General features: G+C 36.5%; 1 protein-coding gene and 1 long non-coding RNA gene across 2 annotated transcripts in view; both read right to left on the bottom strand.

Annotated features, from left to right (window-relative positions):
* LOC130081996 (uncharacterized) overlaps positions 1-6,707 on the bottom strand; it is a 58,506-nt gene extending 51,799 nt beyond the window's left edge. The window contains exon 1 of the long non-coding RNA XR_008806732.1: positions 6,677-6,707. This is a non-coding gene — a long non-coding RNA (uncharacterized LOC130081996). The remainder of the gene's footprint in view (positions 1-6,676) is intronic.
* Positions 2,288-5,713, bottom strand: chmp4bb (charged multivesicular body protein 4Bb). The gene is made up of 5 exons (XM_056246737.1): positions 5,429-5,713; positions 4,597-4,774; positions 4,403-4,517; positions 3,764-3,896; positions 2,288-3,290 (listed from the first exon to the last, which is right to left on the bottom strand). The coding sequence occupies exons 1-5, from the start codon at positions 5,610-5,612 to the stop codon at positions 3,226-3,228; spliced, it is 675 nt and encodes a 224-aa protein (XP_056102712.1). The 5' UTR covers positions 5,613-5,713; the 3' UTR covers positions 2,288-3,225.
* Positions 6,708-12,212: the final 5,505 nt, after the last annotated feature.

The following is a 12,212-nucleotide window of genomic DNA, read 5'->3' as shown; positions in this document are numbered from 1 at the left end:
ACATTATATATCTGTTATTCCAAATTATACATTTGTTTGGAGAAAAAATATGTTAAGATAAGCATCCACGAGAGTAGCATGTGCCTGTGAAAATTAATTAATCTACTGTAACTGGAATCTTACTGATTGTGATTTCAAAGTTGCATTGCAACAGAAAAGCAAGCCCACCCATCTTTTAAAAAATTAGATTAGGAATTAAATACCAACTTTTATTTTTGTATTGAAAGTAATGCTTGATCCATCTATTCTTTAAAATTGTATTTGAAGTGCTGAAATTAAGTACATTTAAACCTCTATAACCAACCAAATTAGTTAAGGTATTTTTTAATGTAATATTTCTCCAAATGAAATTGAAAAGATTCTAATCGACTTCTTTAATGATGTTATTCGGAACTTCTAGTGAAATAGCAGGACAGAGCAGATGAGATAAACATTCAGCTTTTGATTAAATAATTATTTTCTTCTCATTGACAAGTCTCTCATTAACCATAAATTAAATCAATTTTTAACTTTTTAAACAACAGATTGAATATTAAGCTGACCTTCCTTTTCATCTTTACATATTTTGATTCCTAAATGTAACAACATTCTTTACAGGGATGCCATTAATATCAAGAAGTTCACTATTTTTAATAACTCACATTTGTTTACATTTAATTTTAACCCTGAAACTGGTGAAAAGTTATTCAAAAAATCAATCACACTTTTTTTCTAATGAATCTCTAACAAATTTTAGTGTATCATAATTGACTAATCGACAGCATTTTATTTCTCTTTCTAAAATCCTGATTCTGTGAAAATTATATTTGTTATTGTAAATATTGTAATATTTGTATACGAGTCATTGTCTGAGTTACAAGTAAAAACAAAAAAGGAGATTGGGCATCCCTGTCTTATGGCTTTTTTTCTAAAAGAAATCTGGGGGTAGTGCCATGTGCAAGTTTTACTGTGCTATTACACCCATTATAAAGTATAAATGGCCCTTTTAAAGAAATTACCAAAGCCAAAAAAATCCAAAGTCTCAAACATGAATTTGTGGTCAACGGTGTCAAATGCTTTATAAAAATCTACAAAAAATATAAAACTTTCACTATCAATATACTCATTATAATCAATTAAATCTAGGACCAAGCGAAAATGATTACTTATACTGTATTGTCTGCCCTATATTGATTGGCAATCATTTATAAATGATTAAATGATTATAAATGATTGCCAGTGATTGGCAATCATTTATAATTTGTTCTAAGCATTTTTTTAAGGTTAGAGTGGCATGTTGTCATTATCATGTGACCTACCATTGTCAGTTATTTACTGCCATTCATAAATGATAAATTATCTACCGTGGCATCATGGGATAATAAAGTGTCCATCGTCTGCACACTTCAGAATCTCGCCGGAAGTAGGTCGTCCGGGACCCGGGTACTTAATTTTTTATTAAACAATATGTCATGTACAAACAACATTGCAACAAAAATATATCATTACAATATGACAGTAGGATAAGGTGCAAAAGTGCATAACAGAAAATAAAGTAAAAGAAAAAAAAAGGGAGCTAGGGTTTACTTTTCAATTCATATTCTTCTATTGTAGCAAAAAGTCTTTTTTGCATTTTTACTTTTCATCATTTTTTAGAGCATTTGTATAGGAAAGAAACTCATTGTGAAATACACAAAACTTAGGTTTTACTTTCTTGCCTACTCTTTTACGAGTACTGTGAATTCAGACTTCTATTGTCACATGGCCTTCTGTTTTTCGCCTATGATATAGTATAGATGCTATTTCAGGTGCTGCCAAAGATGTGCTTCAATTTAGATTTATAGTAATAATTATTATTATTTTGATTATTAGTTTGGTTTGTAGCTTCTTCCAAACATGTATGGCGAACACCATGAATCGAACATGTTAAACGAATTAGCAACTTTCTTTTCAGAAACAAACAGCCATGGTTCATCAAAAAAGAATCCACCCAAACCCCTTACCTACATTAAGGTAAAATAAAGAACATGAAAAGGGACTTGGCAAGGAATAACAAAAAAGACAAGAGAGGAATATACAGTATATACCACACTCTTCCCAGTAAATTTTATCGGTCAGCTGAGGGATTTTACAGTTAGTCATTCGAAGACATGCCATTTACGGTAAATTGAATCAGCTTGCCATTAAGTAAGGCACATTGTATTCATTGTATGCTTTTGAGTGCAAGAACCAAGACAGAAGTTACTTTTTTATAAATAATTTTAACAAGAGCTAAGGTAGATGCCACAGAAAGACTAACAACACCAAAGAAAAGGAATCCAAAAGTTTGATCTCTCAAATAAACGCCATCTGAATTTTTTCAAATATACACAAACACCAAATATGCCTCAACCTGAATAGATACAGCATTTTTCAAAAAAAGTATATGCTCCCTTATGAGGAAAAAAATGTAGTATTGTTTATTTTGTATGTTTTGAATAATTACAGTCATCTACTGCCAGGAGAAAGCCCTCAGCATATCAATGAATCAGACCAGAAAATATCTCAGTGGGAAAAGTCTGTTATTAAATAGGTCATTTTCTGCAACTATTCAGACACAGCACCAAACAATACATGATGGGCAGTCATATATATATATATATATATATATATATATATATATATATATATATATATATATAAATAATGAAGCTAATGTCAGTTAATCCGGGGTTTTTTGTTTGTTACCAAACCATTATGGCATTGTCAACAAGCTGTAAAAATGTTTATGTTGTTGGAAGTACTGAATAACATTAATCTAACAGAACACATTAAGATCAAAGTTTGAAGCAAACAACAGTACTGAACATATTTAATATATCAGACAAGATGAGAGAAAGTGAATATGAAACTTGTGTGTTGGCAAACATGCTAATTTCATGACAAATCAAAACAACCAGTTTCTGAAGTCAAATAAGAAACAAAAATTAGAAACATTAATGCATTACCTAAATAACAATGGCCAAATATTTAAGGGTCACGTCACATATTATGTCATCAGATTGTATTGTCTTATTTACTTTAAAAACCTGCTTCATATCCATTTTTGTTTGCAACTCTTGTTTTTCTAGACTTCTTTTAGCCATACTGCAAGAGGCATGGCAACTCAGAAAATTTGTTTTGTAGTGTTAACCCTCTGAAGTTACATGGGTTTGCCTACACAAGCCAACAAGGACAAGCAATGAAAGTCTGTCAGATTGGGTAAATTCACATGGCCCATGCCTTGAGTTCTTCCATGTCATCCTCATCCTCCTCTTCTCTCTTTTTGTGGGCTGGAGAAACACAAAGACAGATGGTTATTGAGGGTTTCCACAGAGGAACCTCTCTGCATGTTAGTATTAAAGACTATTAAAGTGGTATTCCACTTTTCTTTAACTTACCAAAGTCCAACTTCATATGTAAAGTTTTGATTTACTTTTGATTTAAAAGTATTTTTTAGTTTGTGAGATTCAAAACAAATCATTACTAATCTACAATAGTCAGTCAATAGATTGTTTGGTACAATAAGGTTCGTTAGTTAACAACCTAAGTTAACAGAAACTAAGAATGAACAATACTTCTTTAGCATTTGTTTAGCAAAGGTTGTATTTGTTAACATTAGTTAATGCACTGTGAACTAACATGAACAATGAACAGTTGTATTTTTATTAACTAACATTAACAAAGATTAATACATTTTTTAATAGACCTAGATCACATGAATTTTGGTACTATGTTGATATGTAATGAACAGCATGAAACTAACCGACAGCTGTTTTTTTGGGTAATGGATTTGAAGGCACACTGGGCAAGGGGACATCCTCTGTGCCACTAATTTCCAGCAGGTTCTTGTCCAGTTCCTCCTGTTCCAACTCCTCCAATTCAGCCAAGAGCTCATCCTAGAAAAAGCAAGAATCTTATTGTTCATTCAACATCTGTTAAAACTGCATTTGAAGAGAATGTTGGAGCAAAAAGCAATGAGGGATACATCTATGTAAAATGTATTAACAACCATTTCGCCTTAATCAGAGGGTTAGGTAGAACTGTTAACACATGCACTGTGCAACAAAAAAGTCCAGTAGTGAAAATACTTCTATTGCTATTTTTTCTATGTTGAACTGAAAAATTAGCAATAGTTAATTTCTAATTTCCTAGGTATCTGCTTCATTTTCCTTTTGCTTTATTGTTAGCAGCACATAACTTTACAGGTTTGTGTTAATCCTGATGATCATGTTCTCCAGCATGATTTAAGATGACCCAAAGAGCATCTTGTGCTTCAATGTAAGCAAAAACATTGAGTCACATGACCAATGTCACAAATGTTCTTAAAATAATGCCGTCATAATGTTTTTTATTCCTAAAACTTTCTGTTGGGGAGACACTGGAGACCACATAAAAAACTCACCTCATCAAAGTCTTCTCCAAAACCTACAGGTCTTGAAATGGCATCAGAAATCTCCTGTGCCAACTCCTGCTGGTCTGTGATGTCTTGCATGAGGTCATCCACTTTGTCTAGATCCCTGAAAACATTCAATAATATCAGTATGTGCTGCATTCTGTACTAAGGAATCAACAGGACATTTGAATCAGGTATCTTACATATTTTCATGGGCTGTCTTCATGGCCTTGGCAGCAAAACCCATGTTTTTAAGCACTTCTGTGTTTGTATTGGCATTCTCTAATGCTTCTCGCTGGAACTCAATAGTGGAGAGAGTTCCATCTATCTGAGCTAGTTGCTTTTCATATCGCTTCTTTCTTTTTAGGGCCTGTAAAGCAGCTTGAGAAAGAAAGAGGCAGACATGCACACCATAACTTAATGGTAAAAAATATAAATACAAATTATATATAGGGTTAATTCAGGCTAATTGGGACATTTTGCCATTCATCTGAATGGCAAAAAAGATATATATTTACATGCCATGAAAAAATAAAAATAAAATCACCTAGATTCTCACATATGTAATTAACTTTTTCCCAGGTTATCAATAAAGTTAACATTAACCATACCCAAACAAGAAATTCCCAGCATGTTGGGATGTTTACAATACACTCGATGTAGTTAACCATGTTCCCTGTTAATGGCTGTTCTTTCACAACCTATCACATGACACTAATCAGACGTAACTAAGTGATATGAAATCCGATCCTTTATTAAGTCAAAACTCTTTTATTCAGTTTCGTGACAGCAGGGATTTTAATGTTCCTATCTACGTTCTTCCATATATACGTTCTTCTACCCAACATAGATTTTGTTTTTATAAATCGACTTCATAGTTTCGATTATCACTCAGTTTAGGTCAAGTGACGCATGGGTGTAGCTACCCAACTATGCTGAAATCGACGACAGGTAGGGCGAGCGAAGAGGGTAGCTTTCTTTTTAAAGTTATTTAACACACATGTCAAAACGGGAGGATTCGTTTTTAATACATACCTCGTTTGTTTTTCGTGCCGTTTTTTTTTGCTGTTAATAGCTCCGCATCAATTTTTTGCTCTAAATACTCTTGTTTCTTGGTTAACATCTCTTCTGTCTCACGGAGTTTCTGAATAGCTTCTTGTGGATTTGGGCCTTTGCCGCCTTTCCCCCCACCGCCAAACAATTTGCCGAAAACGGACATATTATTTTATATTATCCGAGACTAAGAAATCCCTCTGAGTCTGTTTGTTTCTAGACACTACTGGTAACGTCAATCGCTGTTCCGTGTTCAGTTGTTGATTGTCTTACTTCCGCCTTCAGGCCTGGTGTCGTCATGAAACTCGTCATGGTCAGGCCACCTATCAACACTGCAGCTGCTGATAGCTGCTGTCAATTTGAACAGATATTTTGGAAACAATGTTTTTATTTATGCGATAAGTAATTTAAATATAACACTGACTGTAAAGGATACTAGATATATATATCATTTTAGGGCTTCGGGTCATTTTATAGTTTTTATTTTTATTTATTTTTTTACTTAACTTAGGTTATTTTATTTCATTTTGATAATATATTTTCTATTTAAAAAATGACTTTTTTTTTTTGATTTTTTGTTATTGTATTTACCTTTAAATTACTAGATTTGATCAATAAGTTATAAATAAATAGTAATTTAAGCACATTCCTCACATTCTTTCAACTAAAATTCAAAATAACTCACAATTTCATGCATAACCCTTTTAATTCAGCTCAAAATATCTTACATTGGGTGTCTTTGCCGACCTCTTGTGGAAAAAAAATATATATACAGGGAACTACACCTTTTCCACTGGTGGCACTTGCGCTACTAACTTTTTCAGTTACTGGCGCAAAACATGATTTGGTCGCACAAATTATTTATAGTAAGCCGCTCTCTGGATAATAATGAACAATAATGAAACTGTACTGCATTAGGGGTGGAACGGTACACAGAAGTCAAGTCAAGTCAAATATATTTATATAGCGCTTTTCACAATACAGATTGTATCAAAGCTGCTTCACAGTATCAATCAAAACAACTTAACAGTGTTTGTTTATTACTGGATAAAGACATCCAAGTTTGGTAGAGCTGATCAGTGGTATGATGGGTCATTTAATTTGAATATCCCCTACTGAGCAAGCCAAAGGCAACAGTGGCAAGGAACCGAAAAACTCCATCAAGTGACCCGATGGTGTCCTAAAAATCCATCAGATGACCCAATGAAAAAAAAAAAAAAAAAAAAAAACCTTGGGAGAACCCAGGCTCAGTCGGGGCCAGTTCTCCTCTGGCGTTTATGAAGTAGAGGCCGAATTTACAGTAACTGTAAGATAAAAAATTTATATGAATGCCTGGCTAAATAGATGCGTCTTTAGTCTAGTTTTAAACTGGGAGAACGAGTCTGAGCAACGAACAATATCAGGAAGGCTATTCCAGAGCTTCGGAGCTAAATGTGAAAATGCTCTCCCTCCTTTGGTGGATCTGGATATCCTAGGAATGACCAGAAGCCTCGAATTTAGTGATCTTAAAGAGCGCGATGGATTAGGGCGATAGAAGATCCGTTAAATAGACTGGAGCTAAACCATTTAGAGCTTTATAGGTCAAAAGCAATACCTTGTAATTAATACGGAACTTTATAGGTAACCAATGAAGTGATGATAGAATCGGTGTTATATGATCATATTTTCTTGATCTAGTAAAAACTCTAGCGGCTGCATTTTGGACTAACTGTAGCTTGTTTATTGAAGATGCAGGACAACCAGCTAATAAAGCATTACAGTAATCTAGTCTCGAGGTCATGAATGCATGAACTAACTTTTCTGCATCAGAGACTGATAGAATATTACGTAGCTTAGCAATGTTTCTAAGGTGGAAAAAGGCTGTTTTTGTAACATGAAATATGCTTTTCAAAAGACAGGTTGCAGTCTAATGTAACACCCAGGTCTTTTACTGTAGCGGATAAAGTAACAGGGCATCCTAATATGTTAAAGTCGTGCTGTGAAAGGTTTTGTGGATGGTTTTTAGAACCGATAAGTATTACCTCTGTCTTGTCTGGATTTAATAAAAGAAAGTTACGCGTCATCCAATCTTTTATATCTTTAACACAATCTGTCAATTTGGATAATTTAGCGTATTCATCTGGCCGTGATGAAATATATATTTGAGTGTCATCGGCATAACAATGGAAACTAATTCCATGTTTCCTTAGAATATTACCAAGTGGCAGCATATATATTGAGAATAATAAAGGACCTAACACAGATCCCTGTGGCACTCCATAGTTTGCCAAAGTTATGATCGATTTTTCTCCATTTAAGTAGACGAAATGGTAGCGGTCAGATAAGTATGACCTGAACCAGCTTAATGCTTGTCCTTGAACACCAGTGTAATTTTGTAGTCGATCTAAGAGTATTGTGTGATCTATAGTATCGAACGCAGCACTAAGATCAAGTAAAACTAGAACTGAGATACAGCCTTGGTCCGAAGCTAAAAGTAAATCATTTGTGATTCTAACAAGCGCAGTTTCAGTGCTATGATGTGGCCTGAATCCAGACTGAAACTTTTCATAGATGTCGTTTTCTTGCAAGAAAGAGCAGAGTTGAGCGGACACAACTTTTTCTAATATTTTTGACATGAATGTAAGATTTGAGATGGGTCTGTAATTTGCTAGGTTATTTGGATCTAATTGTGGTTTCTTAATAAGAGGTTTTATAACTGCCAGCTTGAACGTTCTTGGAACATGACCTAAAGATAAAGATGAGTTAATAATATTGAGGAGAGGCTCTTCCACTATAGGTAACACTTCTTTCAATAGTTTAGTCGGTATAGGATCTAATAGACATGTTGTTGTTTTAGATGAAGTGATAAGTTTATTTAACTCTTTTTGTTCTATGGTTGTAAAGCATTGTAATTGTTCTTGCGGGGTGATAATTGCGGCTGAATTATAAGGCGCGAGCAAAGATTGAGCGTTTACGATTGTGATTCTGATGCTTTCAATTTTCTCGGTGAAGAAATTCATGAAATCATTACTACTAAACTGTAACGAGGTATTTTGTTCAGACGACGTCAGTTTATTTGGTATTAAATAAAAACCTTGGATTATTTCGGTTGTTTTCTATTAGTTTGCGGAGGTGCTCAGCCCTGGCCGTTTTAAGGGCCTTTTTATAACGTGACATACTGTCTTTCCACGCAATTCTAAAGACCTCTAAATTAGTTTTTTTCCATTTACGCTCTAAATTACGGGTTTCTCTCTTTAAAACATACGTAGTATTATTGTACCATGGTGCTATACTTTTTTCTCTGACCTTTTTTAATCTAATGGGTGCAACAATATCCAATGTTCTAGAGAGAATGGAGCTCATAGTGCTAGTTAATTCGTCTAGTTCATCTGTTTGTTTGGGTTCAGGCAGCAGCTGAGTCAGATCAGATAAGCTATTTGAGAAATGATCTATGGTGGATGGAAGAATTGTTCTACCTGGTCGATAACGTGGCGCAGCATGACATATTACAGCGGTATTTAATATGCACCATATGTTACCATGTAATGGTCCGTGACATCATCACTTTGTGGAATGATATCTATATCGGTTGGATCGGTTCCATATGATATAATTAAATCGAGTGTATGATTAAGACGATGAGTTGGTCCGGTGACGTTTTGCTTGACCCTGAAGGAGTGTAATAAATCTGTGAACGCAGCCCCTAACGCATCATTTGAATTATCTACGTGTATGTTAAAATCTCCAACAATTAATGCTTTATCGACGTTGACCAATAGATCTGATAGAAAGTCTGCAAACTCTTTTAGGAAATCGGTGTAAGGCCCTGGAGGTCTATACAGGTCCTTCTCAAAAAATTAGCATATTGTGATAAAGTTAATTATTTTCCATAATGTAATGTTAAAAATTAAACTTTCATATATTTTAGATTCATTGCACACCAACTGAAATATTTCAGGTCTTTTATTGTTTTAATACTGATGATTTTGGCATACAGCTCATGAAAACCCAAAATTCCTGTCTCAAAAAATTAGCATATCATGAAAAGGGTCTCTAAACAAGCTATTTACCTAATCATCTGAATCAACTAATTAACTCTAAACACCTGCAAAAGATTCCTGAGGCTTTTAAAAACTTTCATTACTCAAAACCGCAATCATGGGTAAGACTGCCGACCTGACTGCTGTCCAGAAGGCCATCATTGACACCCTCAAGCAAGTGGGTAAGACACAAAGAAATTTCTGAACAAATAGGCTGTTCCCAGAGTGCTGTATCAAGGCACCTCAGTGGGAAGTCTGTGGGAAGGAAAAAGTGTGTCAGAAAACGCTGCACAATGAGAAGAGGTGACCGGACCCTGAGGAAGATTGTGGAGAAGGACCGATTCCAGACCTTGGGGGACCTGCGGAAGCAGTGGACTGAGTCTGGAGTAGAAACATCCAGAGCCACCGTGCACAGGCGTGTGCAGGAAATGGGCTACAGGTGCCGCATTCCTCAGGTCAAACCACTTTTGAACCAGAAACAGCGGCAGAAGCGCCTGACCTGGGCTACAGAGAAGCAGCACTGGAATGTTGCTCAGTTTTGCATGTCATTCGGAAATCAAGGTGCCAGAGTCTGGAGGAAGACTGGGGAGAAGGAAATGCCAAAATGCCTGAAGTCCAGTGTCAAGTACCCACAGTCAGTGATGGTCTGGGGTGCCATGTCAGCTGCTGGTGTTGGTGCACTGTGTTTTATCAAGGGCAGGGTCAATGCAGCTAGCTATCAGGAGATTTTGGAGCACTTCATGCTTCCATCTGCTGAAAAGCTTTATGGAGATGAAGATTTCATTTTTCAGCACGACCTGGCACCTGCTCACAGTGCCAAAACCACTGGTAAATGGTTTACTGACCATGGTATTACTGTGCTCAATTGGCCTGCCAACTCTCCTGACCTGAACCCCATAGAGAATCTGTGGGATATTGTGAAGAGAAAGTTGAGAGACGCAAGACCCAACACTCTGGATGAGCTTAAGGCCGCTATCGAGGCATCCTGGGCCTCCATAACACCTCAGCAGTGCCACAGGCTGATTGCCTCCATGCCACGCCGCATTGAAGCAGTCATTTCTGCAAAAGGATTCCCGACCAAGTATTGACTATTGAGTGCATAACTGAACATAATTATTTGAAGGTTGACTTTTTTTTTTTTGTATTAAAAACACTTATTTTATTGGTCGGATGAAATATGCTAATTTTTTGAGACAGGAATTTTGGGTTTTCATGAGCTGTATGCCAAAATCATCAGTATTAAAACAATAAAAGACCTGAAATATTTCAGTTGGTGTGCAATGAATCTAAAATATATGAAAGTTTAATTTTTATCATTACATTATGGAAAATAATTAACTTTATCACAATATGCTAATTTTTTGAGAAGGACCTGTATACGGTAGCCAATGCTAGAGATAATAGGGATTTTTTTCTTACATCTAAGAGCGTAACATTTAGCACAAGTACTTCAAACGAATTGAACCTATGACGAGTTTTCTGAGTAACATTAAGGATATCTCTGTAGATTGTTGCAACACCGCCGCCACGACCGATCAGACGGGGCTCATGCTTATAGCAGTATCCTGGCGGAGTAGACTCATTTAGACCGAAATAATCATTTGGTTTAAGCCAGGTTTCAGTAAGGCACAGAACATCGAAATTATTATCTGTGACCATTTCATTTACAATAACCGCCTTAGGTGTGAGCGATCTAATGTTTAGAAGACCTAGCTTTAGAAATTGTTTTTGTTCACTAATAGCGAGATTTTTTGTTTTAATAACAATTAGATTTTTTTTTGATCCCGCGGTAGATTTATTATTTGATCTCAGTAAACGAGGAATAGACACAGTTTCTATGCAATGTTCTACACTAGTATTAATATCAATTAAATTGGTGCAGTAGAGACTGTGATTTGGATTTTTGGTTACTAGTCAAATGGTATTTAACATCTTGGAGATGTTATCCGACAGAAGATCTGCCCCGATTCTACTTGGGTGTAAGCCATCAGCGCGGAAGAACCTCGGTCGCTCCCAAAACAGATTCCAATTATTTACAAAGGGTCATTTCTTCTCATTGCACCATGACAATAACCATTCATTTAGCGCGAATAATCTACTGAACTTTTCATGCCCTCGTCGGTACGTAGGAAGCGGTCCAGACACAATAATCGATGTTTCAGGCGATGTTCTGCGCACCGTATCGATAAGGCTCCTGAAGTCTTTCTTCAGAACCTCCGTCTGTCGCAGCCTAACGTCGTTAGCTCCCGCGGGCAGCACAACAGCTCCGACGCGCTCGTCACCGTTCAAGATCTCAGTTACCCGCGCAGTGATATCGAGAACACGAGCACCAGGAAAGCAATGACTGTGCACCTTACTTTTACCTAACGTAGCGTGGACGTGTCGGACCGTGGAATCGCCGATGATCACAGCATCGCGTTCCGTTTCACGAAGAGGGGAGAAGCGGTTCTGGGTGGTGATCTCGAAAACCGGGAGGGGCGAAAAGATTCTTGTCCTGGCACGCGGCTTCCGCGGAACCACCCAGGCTTCGTGGTGGTGTGTTGGAGCCGGAGTGAATGAAACCATTGCTGATCGTGACCTGGACGCTCGGGGCCAATGCTGAGAAACGCACGGAGTAGATGTGGTCAGCGTCAGCGGGTTACTGACGTTAATCACTGATCCGTGTGCATCAGCGTGTGATGTTTCAAGAGCTAAACACCGGTCTCTCAGCTCAGCTTGTCTCTCTAGAAGGTCACGGATCTGTTTTT

This window comes from Rhinichthys klamathensis, unplaced genomic scaffold (assembly GCF_029890125.1).
Source record: "Rhinichthys klamathensis goyatoka isolate OS25496 unplaced genomic scaffold, OSU_Roscu_1.1 h1tg000040l_1, whole genome shotgun sequence".
NCBI classification, from domain to species: domain Eukaryota; kingdom Metazoa; phylum Chordata; class Actinopteri; order Cypriniformes; family Leuciscidae; genus Rhinichthys; species Rhinichthys klamathensis.
The sequence above is the reverse complement of the archived record's forward strand: the minus strand, read 5'-3'. Positions and strand labels throughout refer to the sequence as shown.

Bases quoted from the DNA above. Each gene is read 5' to 3' on its own strand.
- chmp4bb (XM_056246737.1), bottom strand. From the start codon at position 5,612: ATGTCCGTTTTCGGCAAATTGTTTGGCGGTGGGGGGAAAGGCGGCAAA. The intron at 3,897-4,402 runs GTGAGTTTTTTA...TGCTTTTTCTAG, and splicing joins TTGGAGAAGACTTTGATGAG to GATGAGCTCTTGGCTGAATT. The intron at 3,291-3,763 runs GTTAGTTTCATG...GTGTTTCTCCAG, and splicing joins ACCCAAAAAAACAGCTGTCG to CCCACAAAAAGAGAGAAGAG.